General features: G+C 41.5%; 1 protein-coding gene across 3 annotated transcripts in view; it reads left to right on the forward strand.

The window, feature by feature from the left end:
• Positions 1-26,634, forward strand: part of N4BP3 (NEDD4 binding protein 3) — a 571,688-nt gene that overhangs the window by 383,368 nt on the left and 161,686 nt on the right. For all 3 annotated transcript variants that reach the window (XM_044069431.1, XM_044069433.1, XM_044069432.1), the window contains exon 2: positions 26,017-26,466. In XM_044069431.1, the coding sequence (XP_043925366.1) occupies positions 26,047-26,466 (420 nt within the window). In that variant the 5' untranslated portion in view covers positions 26,017-26,046. The remainder of the gene's footprint in view (positions 1-26,016; positions 26,467-26,634) is intronic.

The following is a 26,634-nucleotide window of genomic DNA, read 5'->3' on the forward strand; positions in this document are numbered from 1 at the left end:
ATCTGGTTATTCGTCCTATCATACATTCATACTCCAAAGTGTGGGTAGGAAAGCCAAAGGAGGTGGAGTTTCAGTATATATTAAAGACATGCACACCTCCAGGCTGGTCAAACAGAATGACACACAGGAGACACTCCAGGTACATTTAACTATTGACAAGACCCCTATACAAATCATAGCTAGCTACCGACCCCCAAGTCTGACCCAAGATGCCCAAACTGCCTATCTAGACCTCTTTGAATATATCAAGATTCAACCCTTTACCCTGATCCTGGGCGACTTTAACTACCCAAACATAGACTGGAAGAACTACTCTTGCCAGAACACAAATGCCCAAAGATTCCTCGATTTTTGTCAATGCAAATGCTTTGGAACAGCTAGTTGATACCCCCACAAGAGGTGATAATATCTTGGCCTTGGTATTAACCAACATGAGTAACCACTGCACCATCCCTGCGGTATCATCCTCCCTTGTAAGATCCAACCATAAAGCTGTCATGTTCGAAGTCACCATCTCTCCCGACCCCCCTCTAGCTAGTGTCAATCAAAAAACTTCTCCAAAGCTGATTACAGCCTCCTGAGGGATGGTATAAACAGCTTCACAGCCCTCTCTCCCTCTCTAGGAACTGGTACCAATATCCAAACTATACCAACTTACTATATGACCATTTATATAGATGCATGGAATCAGGAATACCTAACGGGACTAAATCATCCTCCGCAAGGAAGAGTAAACCTGTCTGGTGGACATCTACAATAAATAAACTCTATAACAAAAGAAAAAAATTGCTGTCAGTACCAAGAAGGAGCAGGTGCCCAATTGGAAGCAATCTCTCCTTAGCCTAAACAAGCAAATAAGAGCACTAGTGAAATCCTCCAAAGCAAACTTCGAGTCCAAATTTGGCCACATCTGCTAGAGACCATCATAAGGCCTTCTTCACATATGTCTGTAATCTCAAAGGTAGCACCCAGATCTGTTCAGAACTGGTGGTCAAGGACACCGCATATACAAATGCAGTAGATATAGCAAACTTGCAGGCTGACAGATTTGGCGAAAATTTCACTGTCCCCCTCATCAGTAAATCAGGATATTCCAGGTACTTGCCCCCTTCCCCTTATATCTAGGGATCAGGTCATCACTGCTCTCTCAAAGGCAAAAAATACAGCCTCCATGAGACCTGATAACATCCTAGGCTGTATCCTTCAGGAAGTCCGGCAGGAACTTGCAGCACCATTAGGCACCCTATTCAACCAAAGCCTGAGTACCGGTTTTGTCATAGCTGAGAGGAGGACATACACTGTCATCCCTTTACACAAAGGTGGAGTGTCCACTGATCTGGAAAATTTTAGACCCATCAGTTTAACTCGCCTGATCTGCAAGGCCATGGAACGGATTATCATGGACCTCATTAACAAAGACATTGGCAACCTCCTAACACTTTATCCCACACAGTTTGGCTTTGTCAAGGGGAGGTCATGTCTATTAAATTTGGTCGACTTTTTTGAGACAGTCACCAAAGCCATGGATGAGGGGAAGACGGTGCACACCTCCTACCTTGACCTGGCCAAAGCCTTCGACACTATTCCACACTCAGGCATAATAGATAAACTCTCTTAACTAGGTATCAATCTGTATGTTACCAGATGGGTCGATAACTGGCTCACTGATAGAACCCACCTCGTCAAAATAGGGGAGGCCACCTCAAGCAGTAGACACGTATCGAGTGGCATACCCCAGGGTTCGGTCTTGGGGCCTCTGTTATTTGGGATATACTTTTCTGAGGTACAGGCCAAAACCAGTGGGCTATGGCTGACCAAGGTTGCAGATGACTGCAAGTTGGGAGCTGTCATCAATTCCCCTAGTGATGTGGACATCCTCCAAGAGGGTGTCACCTAAACAGATGGCTGGTGCCAGAAACATGGCCTCAAGCTGAATGCAAAAAAATGCATCATCATCATCATCCCTTTGGGAGAGAGATGGCCCCACAAATGATCACATTAATAGCAACGTTCTAAGCATGCGTCAGTCGTGAGGGATTTGGGCACCCAGATTGATAGCAGCCTGACTTTTGACCACCATGTTGCTTCCATTATATGGAAAGCTTTCTACATGGCCCATCTAGTAAGTAAGGGTATCTTATCCAGAGACAAGGAGGTCATAACATCTCTGTATTCTTCCCTTATAGGGCCCATTATTGAGTACAACACCCTATTCAGCATGTACCTCGCAAAGCACATGCAGCAGCTGGAGAGACCACAGAGGTTCCCCACCAGGAGAATCCAGGGCCTCAAAAATCTGTCATACACAGATAAGCTAAAAGCCCTATCCCTGTACTCTGTTTCATACAGACTCCTCAGAGGTGACCACTGTCTGGTATACAAGGCGATCTCGGACCCCGCCTTGATGGGACTTCTGCATATCTGCAAGTCAGGCTCCACTTGAGTAACCTGCACATGTGGCCTCAACCTGGTCTGTGACATTAATGGGATTTGCTGGCAGGACAGATTTGTGTCCTAGAGACTCCCCAATCTATGAAATAGACTCCCTCTCCACGTCAAGCAGAGTACCTCTTTACCCCTGTTTATGCACAATCTGGATAACTGGATGGGAAAATGAAAATACATCCCTGGGATTCCACCCGTGTCCCTGCTGGACAGGAGCATCGGGTGCTGATTTGTCTATGCATGGGCCTCAGGGCCAATAGCCTAGTAACTTCCTATGAATAGTATAAAATGTATTCCTTTTCTAGATAGCTAGTTAGCTGTAGTTTAAATCTTCTATGTACTTTTATAAATGAGGAGTCTGACATGATTCTGTGCCTTCCATGTACTCTTTCCCCTTTACGCATTTAGAGATCACAAGCCTGGACATCTTCCATTGTTCATCATCCATACTTAGAAGTCACTGTGTAGTTTCACTTAGTGCATAGTGCTGTGAACCAGGTGTTTAGGCCACCTTTATAGTTATGATTTCTAGTTTATGACCCTGTTTGTCTATGGAAACTTCTTTTTGAATGTATGTTCAAGCAATTTTATATTTGTTGTATAATATCTTGTTTAATTTGTTTCTCAATATTCTAGCCACTGTCAGCTGCATCATTTGGAAACCACTGATTTTACTCCTTTTATATATTTTATGCTCTTTGTACAAAATAGCTATGTTTGTATAATTTTTTATTATTTTTATTATTTTTTTTTATAATTTTTTACTATGTATCTAGAGCTTTTCTCCCTGGGCTTCTGCTGAAAATGGTCACCTTGTGTCCATTCGGACTAACCTGGTAAACAAATGGTAAATAAATAAAATGTTACTTGATCTGGTTCAGTGTTCCAAATCAACTTTAGAAATCATGAAAGTAGCATTTATGTAGGTTCAGAAAGGAAGAAACTAACTGAAGTACATTTCACTCCATGTGCACTTAAAAGTGATGGTGCTATCCAGAATATACCTTTAGAAGTGGTATGGCTAGTTGTGAGCATGTGACTTCCGCATATAGTTAAGTGTAGTAGAACTAGTTGTGGGTCCTTTGCCCTCCTAACAGACGATTAGAAAAGTGATTTAAGGATAATGCATTCTGGGAACATAGTTGATAGAACAACATCATTCAACCCAACTGGCTCACCAGTAAGATGCTTTCATGGCCCCCTGCCCTTGCATCTCTGGCCTTTGGCAAAATTTCTTTGGATGTTGTCATGCCTGTTGATCAAAACATGTCCTCCTGAGCAGAGGGATCTTGTGTAAAGTTCAGACCAGACTTCCTACCTGAGATGCCTGTGGTCCAAGTACATTTTGCCATCTCAGAAAGGGCAGATGAGAGGTGCCCAGTATTTTAGTCAGGGAAGCTCAAACATAGGGCACCCACCCCTAGATCCCTGCAGTGGCTTGGGCCTCAGGCAGTGAGTGGATCTCTAGCCTGCTTCCCCTGCACTCTATGCTCCTCCTCAGGAATGGGCTATCTTGGCTAAGAGATTCCTCCAGGTCTTATAGAAGCTGCAATCCTCATTGTCTGCAGTCCTCCTCTGCCAAGAGAAAAAGGGACCCTTCCTCAGAGATGGATGATGATGCCTCTGAGAGTGAGGAGAAATAATTGAATTACTACTTCTAGATGTCTTCCCCCCCTGGGTATGACACAGACACTGATGACACCATATCCTCTGCTTCACCCACAGAGGAAACTTGATTTGGGGATGCTCTGTTTTTATTTAATTAATTTATTTATTTAATATTTGTTTACCAGAAAAGTCCGACTTGGAACAAAGCCAATTTTCAGTGGAGGCCCAGAGAGAAACACTCTAGATGCATGTCTTTGTAACGTGGGAGGAAATCGGAGCACCCAGAGGAAACCCACACGAACACAGGGATTACATGCAAACTCCACACAGAAGGCAACCCAGCCAAGAATCAAACGAGAAAACCTCTTGCTGTGAGGCGACAACACAACCGCTGCACCACTCTGCCATCCATATACATTACATAATATAACATACATTGTAGTATGAAAGACCACTTCAGATGGTAAGCTAAAGGATTATCAGAAGCATAGAAAATATATTTTGATTTGCTGGGTCTGGGTGTCCCTAATGTATGGCAGTTCCTTCAGTCTTGGGAGCTGTAGTGGATGAATTCTTAACAGCACTGTAAGTATCCCAGCATCTAGCCACCTGCCCTTAAAAAGCCTGATAGATTCTACATGGTCCAAAAGTCTCATGTGTTAATTTACAATATCCCTGTGTTGGATCCAACAGTTGTCAGTGCATCCAGAGAAATGGTCAAAACCTTTGTCTGCTATCCGTATTCTCTTCCAAGTGCTGTGAAACTCAAAGTGATGGAACTATTATGGAAGAAATTGTACAAAGCTGATACTCTGGAATTCAGAACCATTATTTGTTATACACACATGACCAAGTTTCAAATTGCTGTCTTTGATTAGATAAAGGAGAAGACTAGGGATGTATCTGATGTTGATCTGAAAGTGAAATTATTGGATTTCATCCACAGTGCGATAGCAAAACACTCCGAGTGTGGCTGTAATACTGTGTATGCAGCACTCCAGGTGGTAGCAACAGGGCCAGTGATCACCAGACATGCCTGACTGATAACCTCTGGCAGACGGTACAGCCTCAAAGTGCAGTTTCTTAATGCTACCTTGACATGGAGTTGCTGTTTTTGAGCCTAACTTGATGTGGTACCTCAAAATAGGGAAAGGGAAAGGGAAGACTTCAGTGAAACAACTTTTTTTGTGCCGTCTTTGCTTTATGTATGATGGAAATTAGTCAACTAAGTCTGGGTTGTATTATTACAAGCAAGGAAAAGATAAATAAGACAAAGATAAAGACTACTATAGGAAAAGATGATCCAGAGAACAGTAGCAGGCTGACAACCTTCCATCCAAGAATTAGCCATGTCTTTCACAGCTCTTCTGCATTTCCTACCCTCCAAACCCTCACCCCAGGTTTGTCCACAACACATACAACCCATTGCAAATATAGGAGGAAGCGTAACACATTGCATAAGAAACCAGGAAAGAATCACAAAAGGTAAATGGTTGCTGCAAGTGATCTCTCTGAAAAACAGACTACATTTCATAAAGTCAGATATGTCATGTATTCCACCAATGCCTAGAGACCGAGTGAATCTGCAGGAGATTTTATGACTAGGAATAACAGAACCAGTGCCAAAACAGGACTAAAATAGGAGAGTCAACTGAAATCTTTTCTTAATAACCAGAAAGGAGAGTCACTGAATTCCAGTCCTGGATCTGTTGGGGCAAAATACCTGTTTCATCATTCCAAAAATTCAAAATGCTGACACAAGTCATACTACCACTTTCTTCAAACCCTGATGGTTACTATGACGTCCCCACTCTAGGCCAGTAATCACGGAGCCTGAATCTTCACCACTGACATTGGAGAGGAGTGTTCATTTAGAATACATATGGATACACTCTATTTCCAGAGGCAGACCTCTCTGCATCAAGCACAATTTCCCTTAAGAGCACACAGGGAACAGTCAGCCCGGGGTCTGCATTTCTGTATCTGTCTCCCTCCAGGTCCCCAGTAAGACTCCTCACTGGCACAGCTTCAGAGTTAAGTCCTCAGCTGAGTGCCCAAGCCAAGTCCTCCACTACTCTCTCTGTGAAACCAGTACTTCATGTCCCTGCTCCATGTAGCTGACACACATACACTTGATTTGACTTGCGCACACACACACACACACACACACACACACACACACACACACACACACACGGGAAAGGTTGGCACAGGTTTACTAGCTATGCCCTCTTCTGCCCAGACCACAAGGTAGTTATCACTGCCACCAGGCACTACAAAGCCAGCTACCCAAGGCTCTTGCAAGGGTACCCAGTTATACTGTGTGAAATTAATATTAATATAAATGGTAATGTTGACCAAGCAGCCAGGCATTCAGGCATGGCCAGAGTTATCACCAAATAAATATATGAAAATGCTCTCAAAACTTAAATATTTTTTCTAAAAAGATCAGCCATGGTAAAAATTTTAAATATATTTAATAATAAAAGAACATGAAAATACTAAATATCTATTTGCACTGAACACCAGAGTCACAGGAAATATTAAAAATTACACAGCTGGAAAGATTCATACTGTTACAGAAAAACAATACTTAACTATTCTCACTATAATTTTGTGACTGAGCTAGAGAATTACTGATGTTCTTCATGTTTCACTGTTTCAGTCATCACTTGTGGGTTATCCCTGCTGTGGTAGCCCTCGGCCGGCCCGAATACCACTCTGTTTTTTTGCATCTTTTTTTTTTTTTTGCATTTTTTTTTGCATTTTTTCTATGTTTATTTGCATCGGCTGCAGTCGCCTGTAGTCTGACGTCAGGTCATCAGTGCTAAAAAGCAAGGCAGCCAACGTCATTACATCAGTCTTTCTTGCCATGGAGCCCATAGCAGAAGCAGTATGCGCGAGTGCCGGTCAGTCGCTACCAGAGTTTGACTTTCATCTGAAAACATCTAAAGCTAAGTACCCCATCAGGGACCCTTTTTTTTACACTAACCAATTTCTGAAAAAGTTAACAATTGTCTCACCTGTGGAAAGCAGATCCCACACCGAGACTTCCATTCTTACTGCGTCACTTGTTTAGGCCCAGACCATGACGTCTCCTGTTGCCTGTTCTGTGCCCTCTTTAATGCGAGAACCATTCGCCGTAGAGGTCTTCTTGTAGACAGTTATTTTCGTGTTCTGTCTTTGCATTCCGATATGGCGTCCGTCAGCCAACAATCCATGGACATTCTGAAAAAACACAGAGATAGAGACAGACCACACAAGGCTAAACCTTCCGACGACTCTACCGCTAAGCAGGTCATCAGTTCACCGGAATTCAATGAGGCGCTTTCGGAACCTCTGATGCCCGATTCAGTATCTATGCAAGTCTCAACCAAGACCCTTTCGGAGTCCGGTATGCCACAGAAATCTCTTCGTCTTCTGAGCCTTTGGTCGTCTCTGCCTCGGTTGGGTCCGGAGCCACGACGCAGGCACCGGCTTCCGAGGAGGCCTTTCACACTACCAAATCTAGACAAAAAAAATGACATCTTCTCATCCGACTGCCGTTTCTCTCAGACAGATTCTCTCAGGCCTAGAAGCCAGGCCACTCCTAGAAAATCTGCTTCTAGCCACCGTCTTGTTCCTGCTGCACCACCCCAAGCACAAATGCTTAAAATGGCAGAGGATCTCATCTCCCTTATCCAGGGTAGTCAGGCCACAATTTCTAAAAGGAAAAGGCAGCCTTCTCCAGAAATTATGACATAACAGGTTTCTGAGGAATCTGACTATTCAGATTTTGAAGAGGAACAGCAACCTCTGACTGCTTATGAGGATTCAGATGCAGAGGAATCTATCTCTTCTGCCTCCCCTCCAGAGGACCTTTCCTTTGGGAAACCCTTCACACCCTCAAGGAACATTTTCAGTGGGAATCTCAGGACTTCCCCCAGTCTAAGAAAAGACTTAGAGAGTTTCTGGACCTGCCCCAGCTCAGACCCCTGGCCATCCCCCCTATTTTAGAAGTGGTGAATGATGTTTTCCATGAATACAGCATAGCCCTGATGTCCTCCCACCTGCTCCCAGTAAACCTGACCAGTGTTAGAGAGTACCAGATTCTCACAAATACCTGTACAGAAATCCTGATGTAGACCCAGATGTCATTATACAGGGACCTAAGGAGCTAAGACTAGTTCTGCTAAGAATCCTATTCCTTCTGACAAGGATTCCAGAGCTCTGGACAGATGGGGTAAAAGTATACACCTCTGCAACCTTAGCTGTCAGAGCACTCAACTGTCAGTCCAAATGTTAAAATATCAGCAACACATTTTGGAACTATTCAAACAAAATATTTCTACCTTTCCTGACTGTGCCAATTCAAAAGAGTTAGCAGATTTACTGCACTCTGCTTGTCAAGTGGCCAAACACTCATTACACTGTGGATATGACATCCTAGAAGCCTCTAGCAGGGCAGTAGTGTCAGGATCTGTACTTAGGAGACATGCTTGGCAGAAAGAACAACCTCTCCCTGATCATGTCAAGTCTAAGCTTATTGACGCACCCCTGGAAAAGGACCGCTTGTTTGGAGTAAAAGCAGAATAGGTGCTTAAAAAGATGAAAGACAAAGCAAAATCTATGCAAACAATAAAATATTTCTTTCAGGTTCAACCTCCAAGGTTCAGCAGGAACTTTTCCCTCTAAGCACTGGTCCTTCCATGTATCAAGCAGACAGGGCCAAGGTAATCCCTGCAGGGACAGACCATCCAGGCCGCCATCCCAGGGCCAGCAGAGAAGCAAACAGTGGACCACTTCCGCCCCAAAGGCAGGGAGTTCTAAGCCACCCTTCTATGGCAAAAACTCTCAATGACTCCTCCTCCTCCCTCTGCCCTCCCCCCACTCACCAAAAACTAGGAGGAAGGCTCTCCCTCTTCAAACAAAATTGGCTTTCTGTAACAAAGGACCAATGGGTCTTAAAGATAATTTTTCAGGGATACAAATTCTCCTTCAGCGAACTCCCAGTTCCAAGATGGTACCCAGACTTACCTTCGAATCAGTGGGCAGAGGCACTGAAACAGGTCCAAACTCTCATATCCCAGGGGGCAGTAGAACCTGTCCCCTCAGAACAAACAGGCAAAGGCTTTTATTCCAGACTATTCCTTGTTCCCGGAAGAGAGGGCACTTGGTGCCTCATCCTGGATCTTTCCATTCTGAACACCTCCCTGGTGGTCCTCAGATTCAAAGTGCTAACTTTGCAGCAGCTACTGCCTATGCTGACAAAAAAATGCCTGGCTAGCGACCCTAGACCTAAAAGATGCCTACCTCCACACCCCCATAAGGGAATTCTGCAGGAAATTTCTGCGCTTCAGAGCAGGATCACAACAATTTAAGTTCTCTGTGCTGCCCTTTGGCTTATCTACTGCACCCAGAGTATTCACCAAATGCTTAGACCTGGCCATAACATTTTGCAGACAGAGAAATATACAGATTTACCTGTACCTGGACGACTTCCTCATTCAGGCAGAGTGCAAAGAAAAGCTGCTCCAGAACCTTCTCTTTGTCAAATCCCTCTAACTTTCCTAGGGTTCACCATCAATGAGAAGAAAGCAAAGCAAACTCCCACCAGGAAGATCATTTTCTTGGGAGCTCTGCTATTCACAGCATCCCAAATGGCCTTCCTATCCCCAGAAAAGCAGAGTTTCCTGCCTCTCTACTTTACCACAGCTGGCTTCCAGAAATCAACTCACTGCGAGGAAGTTCCTGCAAGTCCTGGGGTACATGGCATCTTGCATCCTCCTAATCTCTCTGGCCAGGCTTCACATGAGGAAACTTCAGTGGTAGCTAAAGAATCTTTGGTGTCAGCACTCTTGTCTCTAGAGACCTCCCTCCCTCTGATCCCATGTATAAGGGTAGAGTTTCTCTGGTGGGCAGAGGCCTGTGCCAAGAACAAGGGTCTTCCCTTCACCCTCCTCCCTACCGGCCAGACCATCACCACCGACGCCTCGGACATTGTTTGGGCCGCTCACCTAGCAGGCAGGTGCACCCATGGTCTTTGCAATGCCCAGCACCTTCCCTTACTCATCAATCAGAAATAAATGATGGCAATACAATAGGCTCTGACATCCTTCAAACCCCATATCAGGTCAGAGGTTCTCCTTATAAAAATGGACAACACCACAGTAATGTGGTATATCAACAAATGGGGAGGACCCAGTCTTACCCACTGTGCTGGCTAGCCCTGAACCTCTAGCTGACAGCCGCCTCCATGGGTCTACACCTAATTGCTCAGTACCTACCAGGGGTCAACAACGCCCTGACAGACCACCTAATCAGAAACTTACTGGACCCCCACGAATGGCAGCGCCACAGGAAAATCTTTCTGCAAATCACGCAGGAGTGGGGGACTCTGGAGGTGGATCTCTTTGCTTCGCACCTCAGCCACCAGCTACAAAAGTTCTGTACCGGGGAGTATCACCTCCTAGCGTGGAAGGTGGATGCCTTGACCTTCCCCTGGAACTCTCTTTTTGTGTATGCATTCCCTCCTCTGACTCTTATTCCCAAGGTACTGATCAAAATAAGGGAGGAGAGACCAAAGACCATCCTCATTGTTCCAGATTGTCCCAGACAGCATTGGTACCCTTTACTGTGCAGCCTGACTTTACAGCCCCCCAAGCAGCTTCCCCTGATCTCAGACCTCTTGACCCAGGTTGGTGGGGGGGATTTTGCACCCAGACTTGTAGATTCTCAATCTTTCAGCATGGCTTGTACTTTAAAAGCTAACAAGGAGTCCCTGTTAAACAAACAGGTCTTCAACATTATCACAGAGGCCAGAAGGCCCAGCACCAGAAAATCTTATGCAGGGGAATGGAAAAGATTCTGCTCCTAGAGCCAGTCCAGAGGGGCCAGTACCTCGCATCCTTCCATCCCTCTTATCTTGGATTACGTAGTCGAGTTACTCAAAATAAATTAAGTAAGTACTGTGGGAAGAAATAGCCTGGGAATTGTTATGGCTAGGCTTGTATAGGCCCTAGGGCCGATAGCCTAGTACCAACCTATGAAAAGTGGCCTCTCCTTCTCTTCTATTAAAATCCATGCCTCTGCCATTTCAGCACATTATGATTCAGACCTACCCCTCTTCTATCATCCTTTGATTAAACTATTCCTCAGAGGGGCTTCTAATAACAGACCTCCCAAGAAGGCCTCCCACACCAGCCTGGAACCTGAACTGTGTTTTAGAAAAACTAACCTTACCTTCTTTCAAGCCTGCTGCTTCAACAGAATTGAAATACCTCTCCTGGAAAACTGCCTTCCTACTAGCTATCACCTCAGTCAGAAGGGTTTCAGAACTTCAGGCACTCATGGCTGTGGAGCTCTTCATCATTTTCCATGCAAACAAGGTCTCCCTGAGGACTAACCCCTCCTTTATGCCCAAGGTGGTATCTGATGTGACCCTCAACCAGGCCATACACCTACCCACCTTTTTTCCCAACCCTCAAAACAAGGGGAAAAGAATTCTGCACTCACTAGATGTGCACAGACAACTGAGATACTATCTGGACAGTACTAAACCCTTTAGAAAAACAGACCAGCTGCTTGTCAGCTTTGCCCCAGGGGCAGAGGGGAAGCCCATCTCCAAGCAAACTATTTCCAAATGGATATAATTCTGTATCCATTTCTGCTACAGACTACATGGGAAACCCACCCCTAAGTCTATTCATACCCACTCCACTAGGGCAGCCTCCACTTCCACAGCCTTTCTCAGAGGAGTCCCCACCAGGGACATCTTGAAAGCAGCCACCTGGACCTCTATCCATACCTTTACAAAGTTTTACCACCTACCTCTTTTTGCTAAGTCTAGGGCAGGGTTTGCCTTTGCAGTTCTGCAGGGCTTGCCGACCCATGCCTAGGGCTTTAACCTATCCATCCACCCTTCTCCTCAGCTTTGGGAATCCTCCCACAGGTGATGACTGCAGCAGTGAAACACGAATAACTTAGTACAGTTGTGTACACTTACCATAAATGTAGATGTTCGAGTGTATTCACTGTTGCAGTCCTGGTTTTCCTCCCTCCATCCCCTATATCCTCTTGCCCTAGGGAGACATAGGCTTCCCACGGTGGCTTTTAGCCACCAGGACCACTTCACCTTATTTCCTTGTGCTTCTGATGGGTTAGGGCAAGAAAAACTGATGCAATGACATCGGCTGCCTTGTATTATAGCACTGACGACCTGACGTCAGACTACAGGCGACTGCAGCCGACGCAAAAAAACATCGACTCTGGTATTCGGGCCAGTCGAGGGTTACCACAGCAGGGATAACCCACAGGTGATGACTGCAACAGTGAATACACTCGAACATCTACATTTATGGTAAGTGTATACAACTCTACTTTCCTACTTACTGACTAGAGCAAGGCAAGATGATGTGGGTGAGTGGTCCTTGTTGTCAGATTCAAGACAGAATACTGAATACTGAGAGCAATCTCCTACTAATATCTAAATACTATTGCTGGCATCACACACATCTGGTCTTCTGACTCTGTTTCCTGCACTATCCCCCATCACTAGAAGCTGGCAGGGTTTATCACCTATGTGCTATAGTGCACACTAGATGTTAAAGTTTTATTAAAGCATCTGTAAACCATAAAACAATAAAACCATTCCACTTTTCCTATAGCAGCTACAAACTATTCTCTTGCACAGACATTGCATCTCTGGCTCCATTCAAAACTGTGGGATAAAATCTTTGTGGCTTAACCCATAAAGTAATTTAATTTCATATATATTTTAAAGTTGGCTGGACTGAGATTAACATCTTCTCTTCCAGTATCCTCTGTTACAATATATACATTTCAACAGTTACAATAATGCATGTACATTTCTTTTATTTCCAACATTGGCATACTGTTGATACATTGTAACACAAGCAGCTTTACAAATACATTTTTCAACACAAGCATCTGTACAAATCAGTTTGATATACAAATGATATAATTCTTTACAAAATTTCAGCTAGCTGTACTGGCATATGTTACACATCCACTGCCCTACTTCTCCTGGCATGGCTGGGAGTACCTCCTATCATCGCAGTTACCCAAATCTCAGTGATGCTTTCCTTCATACACATATTCTGAGGGACCATAGGTGGTTTCTCACATTCAAGGTGGGGGTGGGCTCACTGTCAGTTTACATACTTGCAAATTAGATTGTCTACTGCACTCTGTTTTTACAGAGTGCCTATTTCCAGTATTTACTTATTGCAGAACCAAAGGCATTTACATGTTCTGTTATTTTTTAAAAGTTGTTCTGTGTTCTTAATATAAATCCCCATTTTAGTAGTTCTTACTGCTGGGATGATGGTTTGAATAAAATGTTGAAGGGACACACCTATATGAACAATGGTAGTACAGCCTTGGAAATAAACTACTACTTATTATCAGCATCTGCCACGTTTTAACTTTAATGTATGATTTTATTAAGTAGTCTTCCCACTTGTTTGTGTAGGGTCTTTATATATATTTTCCCATGTATTTGTACTTTATTATGATCAATGTTAAACCTGTTTCTGAGGCTCTATTATGCTATTAATTTAATCTGTATTAACTCCTGCATTAGACATTTTTGCAAACTTTTAGATTCTTAGCTTCCTTTACTGACTTTATGTGAACCAGTTGTCTATAGAAGTCGTAATATTTGTGGACCTAACCCCATGGCTGTGTTTTTTTCTTTGATGAATTTCTGTGTATAAATGTGAATAATGCATCTAAGAGAGAGTTCACTGAAGTTTTGCTTTATTCTTCTGTTTATTGTCATCTTACTGTATATGTGCTGAGTGACAATGAATAACTTTGTAATCGTCATAAGTATTTTCATACTTGTTAATAATCTTGGTGAGATCTACATCATAAAACCAAACCATCTTAACATCGGCAGAAAACTCATCAGTTATCAAACCGTCAACTAAAACAAGACTTGTGAAACCCATTGAACACCCTAAAGCAAAAACATAAAATAAAAACAATTCCCATAGCCCCCCCCCCCCATATGTAATATATACCAACTCAGAGATTGTACACCAGTGGGAAAATGACAGATTCCTTTAATGCTAATCTTGAAAGAATCACAAAATGACGCACCGTGAGTTAACACTGAAAGTGAAAGAAGCTTACACTTAACTCTGGTAAACTCCAAAGAGGTACACCTTGCTAGCAGAAAGCAAGAATGAAGTAGCAATCAAACATACATAATTCGATATTCTGCTGCAAACCTTCCTGTCAACAAAAGCAGACTCATTGCAATGCAGGAAGCCTTCTTGGTGCCCCTAATTTCTCTTTACTTTGAATAAATATCATCAGTTGAATTTTAGGTAGCGTTGTCGCCTCACAGTAAGACGCTGTCCGGTTCGATTCTCAGCTAGAGCGTCTTCTGCGTGGAGACATGCGTGAATGGGCGTACCTTCATTGAAGGTTGTGCATCAGGGCTGGCAACTCGGTACGTAAAAATCAACTGCCAATCATTAGCGGACCGGAGTTCCGCTGTGGCGACCCCTAACCGGGAAAAGCCGAAAGACACACACGCACACACACACACACACACACACACACACATGCACAGAGTCAACCTACAAATCCATTTTGTTCTTTCTTTGCATGCTTTTATTGGTGTTCTTATTAGTATATTTTACAATATGATGTGCTACTGCTCATTTCACTGCAGGTGTCTTGCATTAAATAACATTCTTGTCAATGTACTGTAAATACATTTGAATGAAGAAATTTTAGTCACATTAATGATAAGTAATGTCCTGAACAGCCTCAGGTTATCATTATGAGCCATGTCATCCTCCTTGAAATCTTGCCCACTGGCACAATTTCACATTTCCATGTTCAGTTTAGTTTATTCAAGCGCTTACAGTTAAGCAGTGTACAAATAATAATAACAATAAAGCAAACAAGTACTCATGGGTCAAAAGTTAAGCCAAAAAGATATAATTTAAAGACCCTCTTAAAATCAGAGAGTAGAGAGTCCCTTTATGAACTAAGGTAGTAATTTCTGAAAGTAAAGGTCCTAGACGGAAAAGGACCAATGCCAGAAGATTCCCAAATGTCCTGTTGGAATTACTAGCAGACCATGGTTGGCAAAATCTTAGCAATTTTTGCTAAGCTATTGTTAGATAATCAAAAGTTCCATGCAAACTATACAAATTTTTAAGTGTGTTTTTATTTTTAAAATCTTAACATTTTATAATTATTTCTTATAAGTGACTGCATCCTGGTACTTGGGTCTGCCCTTCCAGCTTTGAACCTTTACGAGCTGTATTTCTCAGCTTGCCTTAACATCCCGCATATGTGTTCATTAATAATAACAGTCATTCTGTTTAAAAATGTAGCATATGTGAATTTTACATCACTCTGACCTGTGTCTGCTTTACATAAGTTATCAGTACTTTCATGTCTCTCTAGTTTTTATTTGTAATGCTGTCCATTAAATCATGCAGTTTTTTAACTTGTCTAATATTTGCTTCATTATTATTTCTTTACATATTTTTCTAATTTTTATTCTGTTTCCAGTACCCACTACATCCTCTTAGGGCTGCAGGATACTGGATCCAATACCAGCATGTGACAGATGCAAGGCAGAAAGCAGTCCCATGTGGAATTCTGGGTCATAGATGGGCACATACACTTGTATAGCCATACTTGGATGCACAAGTAGGAACGTCTTAGTATTGCCTGTTACCCTGTCAGCGTATTTTGGAATTTGTGAGGAAAGTGACTACTTTGGAGAAAATATATGCAAAATCTACATAAGTATCCCACCTGAGAACTGAACCAGGTGACCAAGTGAAGTAATGCAGTAACACTAACCACTGCAGTGCTGTGCCACCTTATTCTTGGTGTGTGTATACCCTCATTCCACATAGCATCCCAAGCAATTGCACTGTGCTGTAATCACTTGATACAGTTATATCAACAAAGCTCCTAAAACTTGTCTACATCATAGTTTTCCAAGTATCCCGAATCATTTTTTTTTTGGGGGGGGGTTCTACATGTGGTTTAATGATTCGTGGTCGTCCATTTACACCTTGATCCTGTTTCCTCAAAATTATTTCCACAACTGTATTTGTTATTAAATGCAGTGAATGCAAGATCTGTTTGTGTGCTTACTGTTTTCTCCCTTTTGGGCATTTCTGTTTTCTCCACACTAGTGCAACCGTGAAGTTCATATATCTAAGTACAAGATATGAAGAGGTGAAGTCCACAAATAGGAGAGGGGTCTTGCCCGGTTATTTCTCAATTCCTTTAGATCAAGCAAGATAACATTTAGCAGGGTTTTAGTCAGCATCTAATAGTGGCTTGTTTTTTTTTCACTCATTGATCGATACAGTTGACATATTAACATATATCCTTCAAAGTATGCAGCCTATTTTGTCTGCATTTATTGTAACTGTATTTCTGTCAGAAAATTCATTTCCCTAGTTTATAGATGAATTGTATGTCCCTTGTACTGCATGTATTAACTTTATTCTTTTAGATAGTTTAGTTATAAAGTGCACTATTTCTCATTTTATAACAACTTCCATCCAGTTGGTAATCTTGTTTTCAGAATATTTAAAATGTATTATCTGCCTGTGATATACATGTGTTTAGTCATAGCCTATAAACAATCATTAACCTGTGTGGCATCCTTGCAAGCAGGCTTTATGAACAGTTGTTTGTCTACCTGTTGTTCCAGAAACTTTGCAAAACTTCACAAATTCCATGTTTTGGGGGCATGACAGCAACCTATCCTATCCTATGTAATGCTTTCTCTCCTACTAACCAAAACAACCAACTATTCTTCATTCTCTAACCACAAACCAAAAGGAACTACACCAAAAAAATAAAGATTTAGTCAGTAGAAAAACAATTCACTTTTATAGCAACTCAGCTAAACAGGCTTCTGGGAGTTAAACACAGAAAGAGTATTCCATTAAAAAGTCAAGTCATTTAACATTAACAAGAGAATTATCCAATAAAATTACTAAATTATAAAAGGGCTTTCTAAGTACATTCCCTGTTTAAATCCTTAGGTGTCAGTGTGTCATATTTCAAGATAGAAATCATGTCTTTAAATAGTAATTTCTTTTTCAGCAAAGAAGCATTTTCAGCAGAAAACTTCTTCCAATACACATCCCCTCAAATCAGCAAAAATCCCCCCATGAACCATGTTATAATGGGCAGGTACAGGATTTTCACATTTGCTGTTTTTAATATACCTAATGTGTTCCTGTAGTCTTACCTTAAAAGATCTTTTTATTTCCTCTGTATAAAAAAGACTGCAGGAACATTTCAAAATATACACTACCCCTTTTGTATTACAAGTATACTGTGCTATGGGATTATATCCAACACCATCAACTTTGTCAAGAAGCTTAACTACATACTTAAAACTGTGCAGCTTCCACAGGCATTAGTACCTAGAGTCCCTATTACTTTCCCCAAACCCTGTTTCGGTGCACAAAATAAACTGTGAACCACAATGTCTTTTATATTCTTACCTTTCTTAAAAGGTGCTAAAGGGGTTCTGTATAAATTCCTAACATGACTTCTACCCCCCAAAAGAAATGACCAATATTTAATAATATAAACTATTTCTTGGGTTAACACATTAAAAACAGTAACAACATACACTCTCCTCCCTTCTCCAAACTCATATTATAACATTTACCTGCATAGCTACCTATCCTATTATTACCATTTTCCAATTGAAACACTTTCCTTAGAGCATCCATAATAAGTTCCTCACTGTAACCTCTTTGTTTAAAAATGATACAAGTACAAACAGTTTCTCCTTCCATAACTTTCACATCATTACATAATCTACTCATTCTTAACATTTCACCATAAGGTCGGGCATTCAACACATAGCGAGGATGACAACTCCTAGTATCCCAAAAATGTGCCCCACCCTCAAATTTCCTGTGTATTCTAGTACTTGTATGTCCACCACTATGACCTTCTAATTTCAAATCCAAAAAATGAACTACCATACCAACCTGTAGGCCATCAAATCCAAACCAAAATGATTAGCCTGTGAATTACTTACAAATATTTCCACAAATGATTAATTTCCTTTACATACAAAAATCAAATCATCAATAAACCTATAATAAAAAAACACATAACCCTTAGAGTTTTTATATAAGTTAAGTTTTTTTATCTCAAACAAGCCCATAACTAAATTTGTGTACATTGGGCAAACAGTGCATCCATTGCCGTATCCCAGACCTGTTGATAGATACATTGATTAAATTAAAAAAAATATTAGTTAAACTAAAAATGCTAACTTAATCACATCATTTGCCAAAGGGCTCTCTCCTAAAAAAATGTAAAGCTTCAAGGCCTGCAGAGTGTTTAGTACTAGTATATAAACTTTTCACATCAATCACTAACCAGAAAAATGATCCCTCCATACTACTGACTTGATCTTTAATATATGAGTCCAGTTTCACTACAGACCACTAAGAATGAATGTAACATCACCCCAATATTATGTAAAAAAAAATACATAACAGCTGCCACTGTTGGTCGACTTGGTGGGGAAACTAAACTTTTGTGAATCTTGGGAAAACAATAAAACTTTGCCAATATACATTCTTCTGCATTAAACTTTACTTCAATATCCTGTTTAGATAAGTAACCTAGCCTATACCCCTTCCCCAGTAACTCGTTAAAATTGTAATAGCTTCATGGTATTCTGACATACTAGATATTTTATAAACCCTCTCATCAGATAAATGATCCATACACATCTTTAAATACTGAGAAAAATGTAAAACCACGATTTCATGGCCTTTATCTGATGGCTTTATAACCAATTACTGCCTCTTACTTAATTTGTGCAGGGCCTTCCATTCTTGCTTCATTAAATTAAAGCACACTCTCCCTTTTCTACTCAAAAAATCCTGAAAGCTGTTATCCACTCCAAAATGAATCATGGAGGAGAACTGTTGCATAAAGATGGGGATAAACTTACTCTCTTATAAGGAACAGCAGAAGTATCCAATAAGCAATCTGCATTAACATAATTTGAACTAAAGTAATATTCTAAACAGGAGTCACAAGATTAGACCACCTCCCCTTCATCACTTTCCCCCTCCACAGCAACAAAAGAAGCATCAGAAAAATAATTTTTAGCATTGAAAAATTCCAGTAAATGCAATTTCCTAACCAAGTGAAAAAGCTCCATTTGTATAATATGTTTCCTAGGCAGTCCTGTAGGGACAAATTTCAAACCACATTGTAAAACAGACAACTCAGCATCAGTAAGTGTAATACCAGAAAAATTAACAATGAAATTGTCGCAGTTAACAACAGTAGATTTTCTACCCAAGGAAAAACATTTTTAACATCAATATCGAGTCCTTTTATTATCATACCTGACATATTGTCCATCCCTATTTCCTTCTCTGAGAGCTTTTCTTCTCCTGTCTTTCTTCCCTCTGAAAATTGTCGGGCTAAGCCACCAACTGTTTAGGTGTAGGTAAAGGGGAGAGGATATGAGATTCCTTCACTCCTTCACCTTCAGACTATTAGTCGCCGGTTTAGGAAGCAGAAAACAACACTAGCTCGCCTTCTTCTCTTCTTACCGAAGTGACCACTTACTGATCCCCTGATTCCAGTTTTTTTATGCTCTTCCAGTATTATAGTAGTGTCTTGTGTGTCTCCCATTATTAGTTTTTTTTCCTATTTGTCAATATTAGATGTCCATTATATATTAAAACTGCAAAATAACTTCAAAAAAATATATAAAAAAAAAATATACATAACACTGCCCACTGTTGTCTGGACAAGCCAGAGGCAGAGAAGCAAGCAGCAGCATCATTATCTTTAACTTTTAACTTAACCATCTTTCAGTAAGAATATGTATTAGAATAACACTCACATATGTGCCACAGCAGTCCACCTGCTTTCAAACTGCAAATCAGTTGGATCAGAAGAATCAAAGGGTGCAGCAGGATTCTTTATAAACCTTAGACCTCGACTTGTAACATCCATTTCTAAATAACATTTTAAACTTAAGATGTTAAAATGCAGCACATTCTCTTTCAGCAACAGTTTCTCCAAAGACTCAATATTAACCCAAAAATCAAAAGGAAACTGTACCATCTCCCCTTGACCCACACAATGGAAAAGATTACCTGATCTTTTACTTCTGCCTTCCCCTAGTAACCTTTCCCAAGACTTGGCAGGTTCCACACTTCTGGCCACCAAATTACCTTCCATGGGTCGATCTTTGGATGGTATAACATATTGTTCCATGTTTTTTTGAGTAGAATCTAAACCATCATCCTGAAAGATGCATGGTAATTGCAAGAAGGATCTCTGACCATAGATACACACAAACCACTAACCACAAACCATCTTCAAAATTAAAATACAGCAAAGCCAGTAACAAAATGAACTACATAAAAAAAAATAGGTTTATTGTCAGTAGAATAACAATTCTAGCACCTCGGCTAAATAGCCTTCTGGAAGTTAACAAACACCATTAAAAAGTCAAGTCAATTAGCATTAACAAGACAATTATGTAGTAAAATTACTAAATTGCAAAAGGGCTTTCCAGGTATATTCCCAGTTTAAACACTTGGGTAATTTATTTTTCAACAAAGAAGCATTTTCAGCAAAAACTTGTTCCAATACACATGCCCTCAAATCAGCAAAAATCCCCCATGAACCATATTAAAATGGACAGCTACAGGATTTTAACATTTGTTGTTTTTAATATCCCTAACATGCTCCTACAGTCTTACCTTAAAAGATCTTTTTGTTTCCCCTACGTAAAGAAGACTGCAGGAACATTTCCAAACGTACACTTACTCTTCATTCTCTACTTTTCCCTCTTGGCTTCCTATAGTGCAGGTGAGTTTCTTCAACTTAAAACACACACCATTCTTTTTAGTTTGAATAAAACAGCATTTCCTCAATCGTGATTCATACGATTCCTTGCATTAGCAGGCAGTAGCTGTACCATGTCTATTGCAATTCAGTCTCCCTTTTCCACCTTTATATTACTTTGGTGCTTTTATCGGTATATTCATTTTTGTTGTGCTGCAGATAATTGAATCACAGTGCTAAGAAAAAAAAATCAAATCAGTCAGACACAACCCTGTTAACAAATGTAATATATAATAAAACACATACCAGTAAAACTCACAAAAAGTGTCCTGCAGGGTGGGTGGAGGTGAGGGGTTAGCCTTCTCTATCTAAATGCTACTGAAAGTTCAGCATTTGAAACAAGACTGGCAGTTCTTGTTGACTTGCGGTGGTTTGCGCTCCACTTGGGTCTGGGATTGACTGTTTTTCCTTTTTAACCTCAAGGGTCATCGTGAAATTCCAAAGCCGTCTTTATCCATTTTTTCTTCCTTATTCATATGTGTCTTGTACAGCAATATTATTTTCTCTCCTTTCAAAGTTCAGCAAAATCTTATCTCATTTTAAATCTTTGCAGCGTCTGCTTTCTTTAAAGTTTGGGCTATTTATTACTTCTACCCATTTTCCTACCCATGGGTATCTGTAAATGTAGTCTTTTGTATCCCATGATGCATTATACTATATTTGCAGTAAGTCATTAGTTTGTTGACATTTTGTGTCTGCCATTCATTACATTGTACGAAATAAATAAGTAGGTGGTACATAAAGTGTGGTAGCATTAAACATTGCCAGTCTGCTACCTTTAAATATTGCTGAATCTTGGTAATAGGAAAGTATTTTCTTACCCCCAAAGTTGAACTACTTTGGAGTTGGTATATTTAGACACAAGGGAGTGTGGGTGCTGAGGGAGTGCTGAAGAGCTGTCCCCCTTACAAAAACATTTGTATTTGGATACATTTGTATTTGGTCTTGATGCTTGTGAAATATTGATGATCCAATGTTGTCTGCCGTGTCTGGATTTAACCAGTAGAATTTTGGATCCAACTCTTATCTGACACCTATACACCTATTTTAAAGCCTGTACCATGTTTTGGCTCTGCCTCCCTTACCCATAAATCCCCACTCCTCCATCACCTCCCCAGATCTAGTTTGCCACCATATGTGGATTGCAGCTTGGTCCTTAACTCCGCTTGGTGTTTATTTTTTTTTTCCTTGGGAATCTTGTGTAGGAGTAGTGAAATTTCTTTTCCCTTGCCCCTTATACCCTTCCTGCACTTTTCCCCCGTGTTAGTTTTTTCTATTTTTACTGGTGTGTGTGTGTGTGTGTGTGTGTGTGTGTGTGTGTGTGTGTGTGTGTGTGTGTGTGTGTGTTTTGTGGTAGGATTGACAAGGGGTTTAAAAATGCATCTACTGTGGTCACAAATTGCCCTCCCAGGATGCACAAATATGTTTATTGCCAAGTTCCAGACTATCTGAGAGATCTTTGGCTCACGTGTTATTAAAAAGCACAAGGCCAAGCTCATTTTAAAGAGGTTTTTTGCCATCCAGCTCACCTTCATCTGTTTCTGCTTCCAAGGCTTCTCCCCAGATCCCAAGACTGGGTCTGAGAAGCTTTGGCCATGAGACTGCAAGCACTCCAAGATGGAGCACAAGAGGTCTTCTTCGGCCTCCACCTCTGGGATGGCTACATTGGGTTCCCTGGGTCCAAAGGTCTGTAATATTTTGGCCTGCCAGGGTACATTGGCACTAAGTTCGGCTCTGACATCTGTGAGCCAATTGCCTTCCGCACCAAAAGCTTCATGTAAGACATCTTCACCTCCAAGCATTCTGAGCTCTTTTCTGATCAAAGGGGCACCTTCTGGCAGGGTAGCATCACTTTCTTCCTCCTTGCAGTCCTCCTCACTCACCAGTGTTCTCCCCCTCTCCACTCTAGTTCAGAGCTTCCCAGGCTCGGATCTGGTATGCGGGGTCCTCATTGCATAGACCCTCAAAGTCATCCTTGGTGGCCTCATTTGTCCAGTAGTTGAGGTCCATGGGTAGCATCAAACAGTGTCATCTGGAGCAGCTGATGCAATCCTGTTTACAGGCACAGATACAATTAAGACTTATTCCCTTGGGTCTAACTCAAACTCCATGACCTTCACCTCTGTCTTTTAGATTTCATCCCTTGGCTCCTTCTGATCTAAAGTCTTTGAAGCCAGTTGAGTTTCCATTCTACAGATCAGATCCAGCAGCCTGTGGTGGTCTTTGGATCTGTCCTGCTTCTTGGTAGCCTCAATCTTGACTTGTTCAAGGCCATCGGCATCTCAGAGTCCTGGTGTCAAGGCTGGAGATTCTGGGCAGGGGTCAACAGTTCTTGCTTCAGGATCATCACTCCCTTTCAGAGAATCAGCTATGGACAGCTCATCTCTGATCACAACATCTGGTCTAGGCAGTGTCCCTTCGAGTTCAGGGTTGTCTTCGGTAGCCTGTGTTCCAGGATCCTCAGATCTGAGAGGCCTGCTTCGACCTGCACTTTCGACATTGTGGAGAGGATGTTCTCTTCCAGGGAGAAGGGTTAGATATCTCCAGCCAGCACCCCCTCCCAGTTTTCATCTGTTCCTCTGACCAGTTGTTGGGCTGCTTCCACAGGGTGAATCCAGATGAACATCAGATGTAAAAGTTATGTACTAACCTTAATAATAGGTCTGTGTTCTCTCTCCATTTGGTTCAACCTTGCTGACCTTCTTGTAGCTTTGGCCAGTCTTTCCATCTCTGATGACCAGACAGCAGAGGTTATTTCATTCTGCTTACCTGGAGTCTCACATTTCCCCTGGGTGTTTTTCTTGCATCTGTGGAGGAAGTGGGGACTGGTTGGATATGTTGTATCATTATATTGTGACTCATGGGGCAAACTCGATGTAGGAAGTTGGTGGAGAAACGGGAAGTTATGGGTAAGGGAGACGGAGCCAAGATGGGCTGAAGGCTTTAGAATTGGCTGATGACAGATCCGAGTTGTATCTGAAGTCCCACTGGTAGAACCAGACGGAGAGAGACAACACAGATCTGTCGTTATGGTGAGTACATAACTTACATATACTTCTATAGTACTGTTTGGGTGGTAGTTCTTGAAATGAAATCCCTTGTCATACATATCCATATTCTTCACATTCATGATTCTTATGTTCTTCTTGCTCTGTATATTAGATGGGAAGCTTCTTTTTGTCTATCTTCCAACTTCATTTTATCAGTTTCTTTTTTTTTTCCCCCAGCTCTTGCAACTATCTCCCTGACACAGACATTTTCTTTCTTTGGCACACTTAACTTCACAATGTAAGAGAGGTTGAGAACTGACAGTAAAGGTTTGTCACTTTACAGAAGAGCTATGTGTAGTTGCCCAACATCCCTGATTTGATTAGTCTGCAGATATTCAGTGCACACAAAAAATTGTTGTTGTGTACAGTTGCGTTGTCCATTTCTGTCTAACACATATTTGTCTCCTGCATTTCTACCGCGCAGTTTTGTCTACCCAGATTTTACCTCTGTTTTCTTTCAGAAAGCACTTGCATGATATGGGATTCCCATACTTAGGCACGAGAAAGCAGCTTGTGAGTCATGCTTTCCATTATACTCCATCTGTCGCTGCCAACTAAACGAACTCAGAATGCTGGCATTTTGGGTTTTCATCTCGCCACCACACCTATCAGCGTGACTGCTAAATGCATAATTTTGACCATATTTGTTGTTAAGTCACCAAATCACTTATTTTCAGTTATGAAAGCTGGAAGTTATAGTCCTAAATGTCCATCCTTTTGTCACGGTAATTCCCACCTACTTTCAATTTACAACTGAACAGTTTTGTTATATATTGTTACTTTCTGTTCTGTTTTGGATATGTGCATCTTGCTGCCTCACTGTTATACTTTCTTTCAGTACCTGTAAATGGTCACTTGTGATCAGCGTACTGCCTCCTGCTGTGCTAAAAGCGCATAAATATAGTTCAAGTTCAGATCTAAATCTAAGCAGAGGGCCCTTAGGGTAGGTTTTGTAATGCTGTTTTTGAGCTTACCTATCACGTTCTTTTTGTGTGTGTGTGTGTGCGTGCATGTGTGCATGCGTGTGTATGTGTGTATTTTTGTCCCTGTGCATGCTGACCATGAAACCTCCCCAACTGGATCTGAGCCTATTCAGTCCTCTCTGGGGAAGGGATCCCAGAACTATGGAGAGAAGAGCTGTCGGGGGGGGCATCCTTCAGCCAGCCATGAGGGTTGCTTCTGTCCTTGCCAGTAGTGAGGGTGTATAAATGGCCTAACTCCACTCTCTGTTTGGATAAAGAGCTACCCACATCACAGTGAACACCTACAGCACCCCCCTTCTGTGAGTACATGCTGTTGTGTATTAGCTAATAGGGACCACCACCAGATATGGCTTGTTGGACTGAAACTCTGCACCCAAGATGCTTATGCAGTGCTGCCCTTACTGCAAGGCATTGTGTCGTTATGCATACCATTCTAGCCCCAGCACCACCACCAGGATGGGCATGCCTGTCTTTCCTTGACAGCTCTGTCAAGCGCCTGAGTATCTAAATGAGTCTGAGTCTCGTGGCTGATGGACCTTTACTCCCCTTAAATCACGGGGTTGACTTTACTTGCATTATCCTGCACTTGCTTTTGTTGTAGTCCCTTTGTGAACTTTGTGGGCATCCACTTTGTCTGTTGTACTGTAGCTGTTTCAGACACTTCCATTGTTTTTCATTTTTGTGGTTCATCAGGCAACATCTGTCTTGTGCTTGGGTATGATTTCCACATCATTTATCAGCACCTTGGCATCTTGTATGCACATAGATTTTAAAAGTTTCTCTTCTTGTCTTTGTACTTTGCTAAATGTTAGTGTATTTCAGTACTTGTTAATATGTTGCTTTGATGTGTATTTTGGAATAATTGCAGCCTACTGTATATGTTAGGAAAGTTCTTGGATAGCATTTTTTGTCACAGGATTTGTCCAGAAAAGATCTATTTCATCCAGTTTGGTTTCCTAATTGTTTATTTTGACTATGTAGTTTAAGTATATATGGAAATAATGTTTTTTTTTTTCTTTTAGTGTCTGCAGATTCTACCTCTTTGAGTCTCCATGGCAACCCTTCAGTCCTGCGCAATTACCTGTGACCCTAGCAAGCAGCTTCACAGTGTTGAACCTACTACTTCTGGGCCTTGGGACACACAGTGTAAAATGGGAAGTGTCAGCAGTCTAATTGAGAAACAAGAGAGCCCTCCAGGTAGACTCAAAGGTAAATCGATGGCTTCTCCAAGAATTCGACAACCTGATGGGTTGTTCACAAAAGGCATTACTCAAAGGGATCTGCTGAACTACTTAAATAGTGCCAAAAAACAACAAAAGACAGGTAGTAAGATCATAAATGGGAATGCCTTTGCCAAAAGAGAACACGGAAGTGATGATGGAGAAAATGTCTACAGCAAAGTGTACTACAGGGAAAACAAGGAGATTGGTGCGGGTAACACCACTTGTCCAGAAGGGCCAAGATGTGAGAAGGCATGTATTTTTCTGGTTCTAAAAATCTATACTTTTATGTCTCTATATAAAATTTAGCAGGGGTAGGGGGTGGAAGGTGGTTGTCTCCCAGGAAAAACGCTTGTTTTGTGAAATTCTGTTGTATTTATGATGAGGCATGCATTTGCTAAATTTTTACAATAAATTATA

The sequence above is a fragment of the Protopterus annectens genome, chromosome 4.part0, assembly GCF_019279795.1.
Source record: "Protopterus annectens isolate FY-2018-M chromosome 4.part0, PAN1.0, whole genome shotgun sequence".
Classification (NCBI taxonomy): Eukaryota; Metazoa; Chordata; order Ceratodontiformes; family Protopteridae; genus Protopterus; species Protopterus annectens.